The 14,248-nt window shown below is 34.9% G+C and overlaps 1 protein-coding gene across 2 annotated transcripts in view; it reads right to left on the bottom strand.

Annotated features, from left to right (window-relative positions):
- Positions 1 to 8,968, bottom strand: part of LOC136032658 (pancreatic triacylglycerol lipase-like) — a 109,341-nt gene extending 100,373 nt beyond the window's left edge. Inside the window, exon 1 of one of the 2 annotated variants that reach the window (XM_065712943.1) lies at positions 8,760 to 8,968. In XM_065712943.1, the coding sequence (XP_065569015.1) occupies positions 8,760 to 8,901 (142 nt within the window). In that variant the 5' untranslated portion in view covers positions 8,902 to 8,968. Of the gene's footprint in view, positions 1 to 4,317; positions 4,522 to 8,759 lie in introns of those variants that run through there. The other variant, XM_065712944.1, reaches the window with a different exon arrangement.
- Positions 8,969 to 14,248: the final 5,280 nt, after the last annotated feature.

Below are 14,248 nucleotides of genomic sequence, written 5' to 3'. Positions count from 1 at the left end.
ACACTGGTCAAAGTTTGTAACTTGCAGCCCCATTCACGGGGACTGTGGGGGAGTAAGTCATCCCAAAGACATAGTTATTACGGTTTTAGACTATGCTGAACAAAATGGCTATCTCAAAATTTAGATCCGTTGACTTTGGGGAAAAATTAGAGTGGGAGGGGGCCTAGATGCCCTCCAATTTTTTTGGTCACTTAAAAAGGGCACTAGAACATTTCATTTCCGTCAGAATGAGCCCTCTTGTGAGGGCCATGGGTAAAAAATAAATAAATAAAATTAACATGCACCCGTGATCGGTCTTCTGGCAAAAAATACGAAGTTCCACATTTTTGTAGATAGGAGATTGAAACTTTTACAGTGGGTTCTCTGATACACTGAATGCGATGGTGTGATTTTCGTTAAGATTCTATGACTTTTAAGGGGTGTTTCCCCCTATTTTCCAAAATAAGGCAAATTTTCTCAGGCTCATAATTTTTGATGACAAAGACTAAATTTGATGAAACTTGTATATTTAAAATCAGCATAAAAATCTGATTATTTTGATGCATCTTTTAGCATAAAAATTCTGTTTTTTAGAGTTTCGTTGACTATTTGCCGGGTCGCTCCTTACTACAGTTCGTTACCACGAACTGTTTGATAGTTATGCTACGCAGGCTATATATATTATAGGCTATATTTTTATTATCTCACGGCTAGGTAGTGTTATATAAATATATCAAAGGGAAAAAAGTAGCTAGTTTTAAAAGAAAAATTACAATATGAGGTATTTTCCATTTTTATTATACCACTATTTACTCGTGGATTAAGTTGCTTCAGTTTACGGTATTAAGTTGAAACAAAAGAGTGAAGTGTGACAAAATGTATGGGAAATATATAGTTTTGAAGTTGGAGAATCAATTGTTTTTTTTTTGGGCGGGATTGGGAAATATATAATTTGTACATTGAAGGGGTCGGGGTAAAGTAAAGGGAAGCGCTTTTAGGAATAGTATAAGCAAGTATTTTATGGTTAGTTATATCATTCCGAAAAGCATTTCGCTTTACTTTAACTCTTCTCCCTCCCACTCTAATGGGCAAATATAAAGTACAAATTACATATTTACATGCATTTTACCATGCGTCACTCTGTCGGTTCAACTTATGGCCAAAAACGACCAAAATACATTTTAAATAGTGTTGTACGTATTGAACAGTTCGTGGTAACAAACTGTAAGTAAGGAACGACCCAGCTCAATAGTAACCAAAACTCTAAAAAACGGGGTTTTGATACCGGTAGACATATCAAAAGCATTGTATTTTTATGTGGATTTTAAATATATAAGTTTTTACTAAGTTTTGTCTTACCCATCAAAGTCTACGAGCCTGAGAAAATTTACCTGATTTTCGAAAAATGGAGGAAAAATACCTAAAATTCATAAAATTTTAATGAAAATCACACCATGAGATTCAGCGTATCAGACAACCCTACCATAGTGTTTTCAACCAAAAATGTGAAATTTTTCACTTTTTGCCATAAGAAAGATCATTAATGCGTGTTTATTTATTTTTTTTTTATTGTTGTTGTTACCACCAGGGCTTCGTATCGACCCAGTGGACCTAGAATATCGATAAAGGACTTATTCTAATGGAAATCAAAAGTTCCAGTGCCCTTTTTTAGTGACTAAAAATATTGGAGGGCAACTTGTCCCCCTTCCACGCCACTTGTTTTTCCCGAAATCGTCCAATGAAAGTTCTGTGATAACTATTTTCTTCGGCATAGTTGAAAGATCTAATAACTATGTCTTAGGAGATAACATGAATCCAGAGAGCCCCTGAGGAAAGGTCTTAAAAATGTGCCTGTTGTTTACGTATAGTATTTGTTATTGGGAAGTATGCATATATTTTTCGGGTTGGGGGGGAGGACAAGTTTTTTGCTGAGGGACTTCGCACGGGAGAATTTTCCATGGAGAGAAAATTAATAGGGGGGGGGGTGAACTTTACAGGGGAAATTGTATACTGGGGAATTTATAAGAATTCCTATATGAAATTTCTCTATATGTCTTGCTTTCTCTTTGCTGGCTCAATTCCACGCGTGGAGGTGTTGAGGGTAATTGTCTAAGGTAAATTTTCACCAGGATTAAAATTTTCAGAGAGTGGGATTTTTCCATGGATTTGGAGCCAGATATCCTTGTGTTATATAAAAACGATCAAAAAATGAATAAAAAAGAAGCAAGTTTTTTCAACTGAAAGGAAGGAGCAATATTAAAACTTAAAACGAACAGAAATTATTAACTATACGAGGGTCGCCCCCTCCTTAACACTTTGCTCTTTAAGCTGAAGTTTGATTTTTTCTGCAATTCTTTAAAAACAACTCCTAAAACCCAAGATTCGTTTCATTAGAACATAAAGTAACCTTTTTTTTATAAAAGCCGAAAAACTTTAGCGTGAAGAGCGAGGTGTTGAAGAGGGAGGAATCCCCCTCGTATACATAACAATTTCTGTTCGTTTTAAGTTTTTATGTTGCTCCTTACTTTCAGTTAAAAAAACTCTTTTTATTATTTAACAATGGAAAAGATCAAGTTTGCTTCTATTAAGCAATTACTAGCATCAAATGAGAGATAAGAAAAAGTTTTAAAGTTTACTTTATTACAAGTTTGACGAGAATATAACTAATAAATGGCTGTATTCGTTTAACTTTGGTATGACTCATTCGGCGGTGGGGATAGCCTAATTTATCAAAACTGCCAAAACGGTGAAATGCAATAAAATTTTTGAAAAATAATGCAGAAAATTATACAATTCCGACATTTTGAAAGGAGGGATGACCCACCCTCAACAGAAATAACGACAAAGACCCCACTGCCTTTCCATAACATGAACAATAAAGAAGACAATGGAATAATGAAATTTCCAAGATAGTGAGTTTAAAAAAAAAACTAATTGAATATTTCGATAAGATGTCTAATAGTCATCCACAGCAAAACAAAAATTTCGAATAAAGCTAAAGTTCAACCTTAGATAAAAAATGGTAAAATTAAAAGCCAAATCGTCAATAAATAGTCCTAATATTATAATTCCCAGTGTGAGTTTCTATATTCATTCCTCATTGTTGCGAGATGTGCCTGGATATCTAATGTCTTGCTTTCGATCTGATAATATATTTTAGGCGCGTAAGTATTTTTTTTCCAGTAAGAACATGCTGGAGCAAATTCGTCAAAACCGCAAGAAACAAGTTTCAATTATAATAATTTAGGAACTATGGCTGAATCCTAAAAATGCTAAAATTTTGAAAGGGCTAAAGTCTGGATATACCTTCCGCATGGTCGCTAGAGTTCATTATTTTCCACCGTCCACCGTCTAGTCTCTATAACCTACTCCGTTAGCTTTTTGGCTTTCCAGTTTTACATCTATTTCGACTCAGGTACGCAAAAAGAAATTCCTTTTTAGATGACCGGATTGTTGGTAGGGATGGCTTATTTTTTGAAACTTTCAATGCTGGCGAAATGCACTAAATTTTTGAAAAATAAAATCACAAGAATTTTGACGCTTTATGAAGAGGGATATGTGCCTGATCGCTTGCTTTCGCTCCATTATCTGTTTCTGAAACGCAGTTAGAACTTTCCTGGAAGAAAAGTGGTGAGGAAAAAATAAAGGGGCAGAGGAAAAAATTCTTCAGAACCGCTAGAAACAGATTATAAGTGCAATAACTAAGAAACTTCGACTGAATAGTAAAAAACAGTGACATTTTGATGTGTTCACCCAAAAGAAACTCTATAAAATTCCGAAAATAAATTCTTGCTGCTTTAATTCTTTAAGGCGTACCCACGAACCTTTCACTCCATCCCGCCGGCCCCCACTCCAAAAGTCAAATATATATCCCAAAATGTATATACAGAATAAATTTTCCGTAAGAAATACTTTTCTTCGAATTGTTTTAACGACTAACGAACGATAAAGCAGCAAATTCAGCCCAAGGAAGTTTTATTGCATATGTGCAATTCGGAGTAAATATTTGACCGTTAAGGGAGGGGGGAGTTTATTGGTACGCCTCAAACGACGATAATACCAGTGGCGTAGCTAGACGGGGTAAAAGAGACTGGTCTTCCCGGGCACAGCATCATAGTGAGTGGAACTGAGGTTATTTCGTAAATACTATGGTGTGCTTGTATTGCGGTGATGATGATGGGGGGGATCAGAGAAGGGAAAAATAAATATTATATTCGGGTGCTGAAAAACTTAGCTACAACGGTACAAATACCGGGCTCAGGCCTGAATGCCCCTCTCCAAATTTATCAGAGTTTTTTTTTCTATTAGTACTTGAGCATATCTAAAAGAAGTCCTTACTTTCAGGATCAGGTACAACGCCAACAATACTTCTACCAATCCACTCTGTAACATTATACAAAACACGAGTAGGGGTATCAGTTAATCCCTTAGAAAAGCACAGCAAAATTACAACAAAATCAACTATTCGCCGCATAATCTCTTTTTTCTCTTTAAGATCATAGTTCTTTGGCACTTGGAGGTTCTTATCTTAAAAACAAGAAATTTGGACAAAATAAATCTAAGCTACAGTCATCCTTGAGGAACTAGTTTTTGAAGCATAAATTTAGCTAATGAGTAGACAGTGTTTTAAAGAAGGTTTCCGCTTTGTACAGTAATTACGATGTGGGTTGGGTTGTTTTTATTTACGGTCTCTGAACCTGAAAAATAAAAAGTCATACAAATGGGACTGCATAGAAAAAAAAAATCGTTTCTCTTTCAAGGCTTTCTTATCTCTGCTGTTTCTATGGTTTTCCGTTACTTTTTATGCAAATTGTCAAAATTGTTTCCTGGTTAATAGATTGGGGTCTGTAGTATTTGACAGTCAAGGACATTATTATTTAAAGGTTAGATTTAATCACGCATATTTTTTGTTCATGAAGATTTTTTGGAATACATCCAAAGACCTACGATATATATATATATATATATATATATATATATATATATATATATATATATATATATATATATATATATATATATATATATATATATACTAGTTTTGACCAGACGACTTTGAGAAAAAAGGGGTGGGGGAGGAGGCATAGTTGCCCTCCAATTTTTCGGTTACTTGAAAAGGCAACTAAAACTTTTAATTTTTAACGAACATTTTTATTAGTAAAACATATACGTAACTTAAGAATTAACTTACGTAACGAACTTATATATTCTTATATTTTTATTATGTATATGAGGGGGTTTGTTCCCTCGTTAATACCTCACTCTTTGCACTAAAGCTTAAAGTTTGTCCCAACTCTTTAAGAATGACCCCTGAATCAGAAAGGTCGTAAAATAAATAGTTGAAATTACTAAAAATACTTTAGCGTAAAGAGCGAGGTATTTAAGAGGAGGTGAACCCATCATATGCGTAATAATCTCTGTTCATTTTCAGTTTTAATGCTGCTCTGTACTTTCAGTTGAAAAAAACTTTTTCATATTTTATTTTTTCACTTTTTTATATAACAATACTAGAAAATCATGCGCCCCCTTCATTGGATTTCTCTTCCCCCATGACATATCCCTCCAAGGAAAGATCCTCCCACATAGTCCCCTCTCCTCAACCCCCCCCCCCCCACCAAAAAAAAATAACAAAATAATCCCCTGAAAAATGTCTCTACACTTCCCAATAACCATTACTGTATGTAAACACTGGTCAAAGTTTGTAACTTGCAGCCCCTTTCACGGGGACTGTGGGGGAGTAAGTCATCCCAAAGACATAGTTATTACGGTTTTAGACTATGCTGAACAAAATGGCTATCTCAAAATTTAGATCCGTTGACTTTGGGGAAAAATTAGAGTGGGAGGGGGCCTAGATGCCCTCCAATTTTTTTGGTCACTTAAAAAGGGCACTAGAACATTTCATTTCCGTCAGAATGAGCCCTCTTGTGAGGGCCATGGGTAAAAAATAAATAAATAAAATTAACATGCACCCGTGATCGGTCTTCTGGCAAAAAATACGAAGTTCCACATTTTTGTAGATAGGAGATTGAAACTTTTACAGTGGGTTCTCTGATACACTGAATGCGATGGTGTGATTTTCGTTAAGATTCTATGACTTTTAAGGGGTGTTTCCCCCTATTTTCCAAAATAAGGCAAATTTTGTCAGGCTCATAATTTTTGATGACAAAGACTAAATTTGATGAAACTTGTATATTTAAAATCAGCATAAAAATCTGATTATTTTGATGCATCTTTTAGCATAAAAATTCTGTTTTTTAGAGTTTCGTTGACTATTTGCCGGGTCGCTCCTTACTACAGTTCGTTACCACGAACTGTTTGATAGTTATGCTACGCAGGCTATATATATTATAGGCTATATTTTTATTATCTCACGGCTAGGTAGTGTTATATAAATATAGCAAAGGGAAAAAAGTAGCTAGTTTTAAAAGAAAAATTACAATATGAGGTATTTTCCATTTTTATTATACCACTATTTACTCGTGGATTAAGTTGCTTCAGTTTACGGTATTAAGTTGAAACAAAAGAGTGAAGTGTGACAAAATGTATGGGAAATATATAGTTTTGAAGTTGGAGAATCAATTGTTTTTTTTTTTGGGCGGGGTTGGGAAATATATAATTTGTACATTGAAGGGGTCGGGGTAAAGTAAAGGGAAGCGCTTTTAGGAATAGTATAAGCAAGTATTTTATGGTTAGTTATATCATTCCGAAAAGCATTTCGCTTTACTTTAACTCTTCTCCCTCCCACCCTAATGGGCAAATATAAAGTACAAATTACATATTTACATGCATTTTACCATGCGTCACTCTGTCGGTTCAACTTATGGCCAAAAACGACCAAAATACATTTTAAATAGTGTTGTACGTATTGAACAGTTCGTGGTAACAAACTGTAAGTAAGGAACGACCCAGCTCAATAGTAACCAAAACTCTAAAAAACGGGGTTTTGATACCGGTAGATATATCAAAAGCATTGTATTTTTATGTGGATTTTAAATATATAAGTTTTTACTAAGTTTTGTCTTACCCATCAAAGTCTACGAGCCTGAGAAAATACAGGGGGAGAGGCTCAACATTTGATCCTCAAAATGTCTTTATTTTGGTTTTTCATCATGATGTTTTCCAGAATTTGTATATTGTTCACCATATTTAGTTTTGAGAAAGCCATCCCAATGCCTCCCCAAATAAAATAGATTTTGCACAATTTTGTTCCTAATCCTCCCCTCGAGATTGTCAAAGTTTTTCTTCTTCTTTTTATGGAATTACGGAACGAGATTTTTACGAATGAAAATATAACATTCGGTAAATATATGTATAGACATTGCATTAGACATTGCATAGACATTATGTATACAAGGTGGTGGGGAATATGCAGCCTCTCCGTAATACATGCCCAAGTGAAGAGCAAAGTGAACTATATGTACTCGTTATAATAATTTGTGTTCTTTTTAAGTTTTAATGTTGCTCCTTACTTTCAGCTGAAAAAAGAAAAGATTTTTCTAATTTGATTCCTGATCTTTTTTCAAATTATGCCTCCCCCTCCATGAGACTTCCAAACTATGAAAAACTTCCCTATGCAAAATCTTTCTGCTTAAATCCCCCTCCCCTCCCCCCGAAAAAAATTCTCGGAAAATCCTATCCTCGCTGAAAATTCCCCCAGGAAAATTTCCTTCAGAGAATTCTTCCTGAATGATTCTCATTACTTTCATTCGACAAATACTTTATCTTCTATAATTTTTGATCGATTTTCAAACTCTCTGAAACCCCCCTCTCCTCCTCAAAAATTTTTCTCCATGAGGAGATCCATGAAGAATCCATGAAAAAATTTTCCCTGTGTGAAAATTTACTATGGGATTTTCCCGCATTGGAAATTCCCCCATGGAAAAATCCACCCATACAATTCCAGCCCAGCAGAAAATTTCCCCAGGACATATCAACATGTAAAATTGAGTCGCCAAAGACAAAGTATGAAGAGTAAAACGAATTCTGTATATAATTTCTGTTAAATTTTCCGTGTATGATTTCCCCATGTAAGATTTCCCTAGAAAATTTCCCCCATAAATTTCCTTACTTCATGTGAAATTTCCTCTGTGGATATTGTGCCCGCAGACCTTCTCCTTCCAAAAAACATCTGTATGTTTTTCAATAACTAATACTATATGTCAACAATGGACAAATTTGATTTCCAAGGGCCTGTGGATGTTAATGCCATTCCTAGAGAAACAGACGTTTAACTTTTCAATTATGCTGAATAAATGATTGTCTTGAAATTTTGATCAGACGTCTTTGGGAAAAATAGCCTGGGTATGGGAGGGCTAGTTGCCCTCAAATCTTTTTGGAGATTTTAAAAGGTCTCTAAAACTTATAATTTCCGTTTGAATAAGCCCCCTCGTGGACGTACAACAGTGTATATAGAACACAGGGTATATATTTCATCATTAAGGGGAGGGGGAGTAAAGTTTATGGGCATGCCTTAGGGAATGATATTATTAAGTATTCTAGAAGGTTTTTCAGACCTTAATAGCGTCTTATTTTGGAGAATGGGAATGCAGTACTAATACCGAGCTCAGGCTTGTAAAACCTCTCTCCACCAAGGGCGTAGATCCAGCACATTTATTGGAGGGGCCAACATCCGGAGAGTCAAGGGGCAGTGGTTATGTAAAAAAAATTCTAAAAATTATTGGGGGGCAACTACACCCTTGCCCACCCTCCTCAAACGACGCCACTGCTCTCCGCCTGTGCTGGAGTTTTTTCAGACTCGAGGATATAGAAAAAATTCTTACTTTCAGGGTCAGGTACAACGCCGGTAATACTTCTGCCAATCCACTCGACTTCTGCTAATACTTCCCCACCACTCCACTCCTGTCTAGCTAATCCCTTAGAAAAGCACAGATAAACAACAACAAAATGAACTATTCGCACCATCGCCCCTTTTTTCTCTTTAAGATCATAGTTCTTTGGCGCTTGGAGGTTCTGATCTTAAAACAAGGAATCTGAACAAAATAAATCTAAGCTACAGTCATCCTTGAGGAACTAGTTTTTGAAGCATAAATTTAGCTAATGACTAGATACCTTTTTAAAATAGGTTTCGGCTTTGCACGATAATTACGATGTGGGCTAGGTTGTTTTTATAAACGGTCTCTGAACCTAAAAAAAAAATTATCAAATAAATGGGACTGCATAGAAAAAAATTGTCTCTTTTTGAAAACGTTCTTAATCGTCCTGTTTTTGTTGTTTTTCAAGTTTTTTTTTAGGCCGACTTTCATAACTTTTTCCTAGTTATTAGATTAAGGTTTGTAGTATTCGGCAGTCAAGGACATTTTTATGTAAGGCTTAGGCTTAATCCCTCATTTTTGTTTTATTCATTAACACTTTTTGGAATTTTTTTTTGGCAAAAATTTGGTAGAACTGTAATGTCATCCTACTGCTTTGTACCCCACGTATAAAAAGCGGCACCAGAGCCATCATTTTCAGAAACTGAATAAGCGAGTCAAAGTTCTAACCATGTTTCTCATGGAATCTTAATGGGAAATCAATATATTTTTTTCCCATTTTCTGTCAGTCCTCTTTATTTTTCAAGTATAACTTTCTTTTTACCTAAAACAAAAATATGACTATTTCTAGATGTGTTAATCTCAGTTAAAGCTTTAATCATTCTTATGATGGAATAGTATGAGGGGAAGTACCTAATGATTTTAGGAAAACCTTAATTAAACCCCTGTATGAGAAAGGTGATAAGAGTGAGTGTTGTAATTATCGAGGTATTAGTTTGGTCTCTGTAGGTAGCAAATTACTTTGTAATATGATACTTTTTAGACTGAGAGATGCTGTAGACAAAGTTTTAAGAGAAGAACAGTGCGGTTTTAGAAAAGGTTGAGGATGTGTCCACCAAATTTTTACTCTTAGGTTAATATTTGAGAAGTACCTTTGCTGTCAAACGCCTTTGGTCCTCGGTTTTATAGATTATGATCAAGCGTTCGAATCTGTTGATAGAAGAGTTTGATTCAAAAAATTAATTGCCAATTCCGTAGTGGGGCAAACAACTACTTTCCAAACAAATCTAAATTAGCTTTAATATCAAGAAGAAAGCACTTGATCTAGGAGAAGCAAATGTTCACGGAGTTTTGTAACGAGCTGTAAGTGAGGAGCGACTCGCCCCAATAGCAACCGAAGCTCTAAAAACAAGATTTTTATAACAATAGATACATTAAAGAGAGTGACTCTCTATGCTGATTAAAAATATATAAAATTACGTTAAGTTTTATGTTATCACTCAAAAGTAACAATCCTTAGAAAACTTACTTGGTTTTCGAAAAAAACGGAAAACCTCACCCAAAAGTCAAAGAATCATATTCAAAAATTGATTAATCAGATTCAGCGAAACGAATAGCCTATCTACGGAGTTTTCAAGCTACCATCTTCAAAAATGTGGAATTACGTATTTTTTTTTCAGAAGAAAGATCAAGGATGCGTGTTCATAACTTTTTTCCCTTTGATCTTGCCAGAGTTGATTGTATCGAAAACGCTAAAAAATTAGGCGAAGGCTCATTTGAGCGGAAATTCAAAGTTGTAGTGCCCCGTTTAAGTGACAAAAAAGATTAAATGGCTACTATCTCCACTCCAGTTCCCACTTTCCCACAAAGTCATCCGATCAATATTTTGAGATATCCATTCAATAGATAGATTTGATAGATATATTAGATAGATAGATATATTTTATTTTTTCACACAATAATAAAAGAATAATGTTACAATCAGCAAATCCCCACAAAGGCTAATGTAAGAGGCATGTAAGAGGGCCCACTCGTACAGCATAGTTAAAAAGTCAAATAACCACTGGGGATGGGGATGGGGCACTGGGGATGACATAACTCCAACAACCGCTGTAAGGAAAACAGCTGTAAGTTTGGAAATTTGCCCAATATTTACTCATAGTATTTGTTATTGGGAAGCATACAAATATTTTTGGGGGAGGGTGAGTTTTCTGCGGGGGGATTTCCACGAAGGAAATATTCCGTTGGGAGGAAGTTTCCGGGAATGAGCTTCCAAAGGGAAATCTTATATGGTAGAATTTGCCAAAATTCCTATACGAATTTTTTTATTATTTGTGTTACTTTTTTTTGGCGACTAAGTTTTACATGTAGAGATATCTGGTATAATTTTAATGTTAATCCTTACTTTAAATTAAAATAAACTTTTTTTATTTAATTGTTTACACAGATCAGATAGTCGCTTTGAAATATTAAGGAAAGTTAGTTCGGAAGGTAACTATTGGCCCTAGGACACTGAGTAAAATACCTTCTGTAATCATTATTTAAATTACCCAAATCGACATAAATAGAACCTTTGAAGCAATTCACCGCGTCAGATCAGCATTGCCTTTTAGATACTCCATTTTTACTCCATTCCGCCAATCCAAAGCAATCTTAACACTCTGTAATAGCAAAACCTATAATCAAATTTAGATTAAGAAAAAAACTACGCTTTCATTAAATCTAAAAAGGGAGTTCTCATTCTAAAAAGGGAACCTACAATTATTTTTTATTGATTTTTTTTTGGTAAAATAACATTCTGTTTTGTTACTTTTCACTTTAAGTTCTTTACAGTTTTAAAAACCGTCAGGTTTCGTGTGAATGAAATGAAATATGTTGGCTTTACCACCCAATAGCAGTGGGCAGATTATTTTGATCCAGATTAATTTTTAAGAGAGGCACAATCCCCCATTTACCTAACAGCGACGTCCCTCATATCACCACATCATCAACAGTATCTTTAGTGCCGTTTTACCACTTATTTGGCAACTGCGTTTGTTGCTTCACAGCGCAATTAGTTGTGCAGATGGTCGTTCATTCCAAAACCTTAAAGTCAAATCTTTAAATGAGGCCAAGCCTGAGGCACATACAGAGAAGGGGAAGCTCAGCATCTAAGCCTTGAAATGTCCTCTTTTGAGTTGTCATCGTAATTTTCATCATAAACTATTTTATATTGCTCTCATTTTCTTTTTTAAGAAAGCCACCCTAAGCCCCTCCCCAATAAAACAGATTTTTCTATAAAATAAACTCATTGTGTTACTCATACTATAAAACTCATGGAATGCTCATTGTGTTTTCATTACAACTTTTTCAACAATTTGTATATTGTTCAAAATTTCTTTTTTTTTAAACAGTCAACCTCATACCCCGCCCCTAATAAAAAATATTTTTGCAAGATTTTGTATAACCCTCCTTTTGAAAATATCGCAATCTTCCTTTATTTTTATTTTTCAGGTATTACGGAACGAGATGTTTACAAATGAAAATGCAACAAAAGTGTATTAATAGACATTGCATTAGTAATGATACTTACTGAAGTAAAAATACTTAGTATTGATACCTACTGATACTTATTGAAGATAATTACCATTGCTTTAATTAATTTGGATGACGCCGCTAAAAAGTCAAAGACCGCGTAAGGTCAGTCGAGTAACGTACGACCCCGAGCCGTACCATTGTGATGTTCAATAATGTCGAAACGGGTAAGGACGACCAGCTAAAAAGAAGCGGTAGATAAACTCACAGAATCATATATGTTATAATGCTAATCGTAGGCGAAAATTTATTCGAGAGGCTGAAACTCTAGCCGTGCCTAATCGAATGAAGCAATATAAGAGACCTGAAAGAATAACCAAACTTCTTACCATTGAATATAAAACTATTTAAGGCCGTGATTAAGTGAACTTGAAAACATCGAGGTTCAAAATTGAAGTTAGGGTAGCCTCCTGTCTCTCAATTCTCTAGAGACCGTCGATTACCAAAAACCCTTCAAATATCACTTATTCATTGGCGGAAATAGCAGGTTAATTATACTAGCTTGTCAGTCTGGTCTCTAGGGCGATCTGAAACGATTCTTTCAAAAAACTTGTAAAAATTTCAGGTACCTGAAAATATTCTATGGGACTGTACGAAAACAGGAAAATACATCGAAAAATGGTTCCAATCATATTACAGGTTATTGTCTTCTGCTTATGATAGTACCGATTTTGTTCTAAAAGCAATATTATCCTTCATAGAGTACACTCGTAAAAAAAAAGAGCTAGACATTATCTAAGATTTCTAAGCAATTAGGGGAAATAGAGCAAAATCCTTGCAAACACTTTATAGCATCTTCAAGAAGCTACGGCCTGATATTAAAAGCGGTATCTTCCGCAAATGAATACTTGAGTACTTTTTAAATATAAATTTTCAATTTTAACATGGGATTTTCGAGTTCCATCAGTTCACTTAATCACGGCCGGTAATTTTACATGATAATCAAATAAAAAAAAGAAAAAAAAATGTTAAGAGTAGTTATCATTCCCAGTAGGCCCTAGTCAAGGTCGCCATACATCCTATGTTCATGAAGCTATTGCCGACAATTTGAAGCTAAACAAGGCAGTTCTTTGTCCTTTTTTTAGTTATCGGATTATTCACATACTATTTAGTAACATTCTACATTAAGGCCGTATCCAGGGGGGAGATTATGGGGTTTTGCCCATCCCCTTCTCCGAAATGTTTGTCAGACTTGTAAGCAACATAACCAGTATGAATATAAGCAATTTTTAGTGGTCTTTAAGTTTTTTTGTAAACCCCCCCAGAATTTCCCCCCCCCTCCCTCAAAAAAATCCTGGATACAGCCCTGTTCTACATATTATGGTTTAGGACTACTTCTTCAAAATTTCTAGAAGAAAACACTTATTGATTTTCCTTTGATATATCCCTTTTTGAGGGATTTAACAACGAAGGATTTCAAAAATTACAACATTCAGTCTAAAAATTTGGCTGACATTTGGTATATATGGTTGTCTTTGAACTAGAAGTAGTGAAATATTTTTGTCTCAATCTTCCCCTTTCCCAGATGAGTCGTTCTTTTTTTTGGGGGGGGGGGCAGGGGTGATTTCCCCCCAATAGTTTGGGGAAGAATTATTATATAGCTCATGTCCATTGAATCTTTGGATGGAGACCCCTTAACCCCCCCCCCCCGTATACACAATTAAAACTTGAAATCTTGCCCATGTTCAATACTATTTTTGACCCCTACCGTTGAGGAAACTTTAAAATATGTATATATTACAATAATGTTAAAGGTATATTTCATCCCTACCAACAAACATGAATTCGAATGACCTCATAGACTACTTTTCAAAACTTTACCAACAATAGCTTTAAGATTTCCAAAAATCAATTTCTTTGCATAATTTTTAACTAGATAATACACTTTTTTGGGGTGTTCAATTCTTATTTCTAAAATAACAAAA

The sequence above is a fragment of the Artemia franciscana genome, chromosome 11 (assembly GCF_032884065.1).
Source record: "Artemia franciscana chromosome 11, ASM3288406v1, whole genome shotgun sequence".
NCBI lineage: Eukaryota > Metazoa > Arthropoda > Branchiopoda > Anostraca > Artemiidae > Artemia > Artemia franciscana.
The sequence above is the reverse complement of the archived record's forward strand: the minus strand, read 5'-3'. Positions and strand labels throughout refer to the sequence as shown.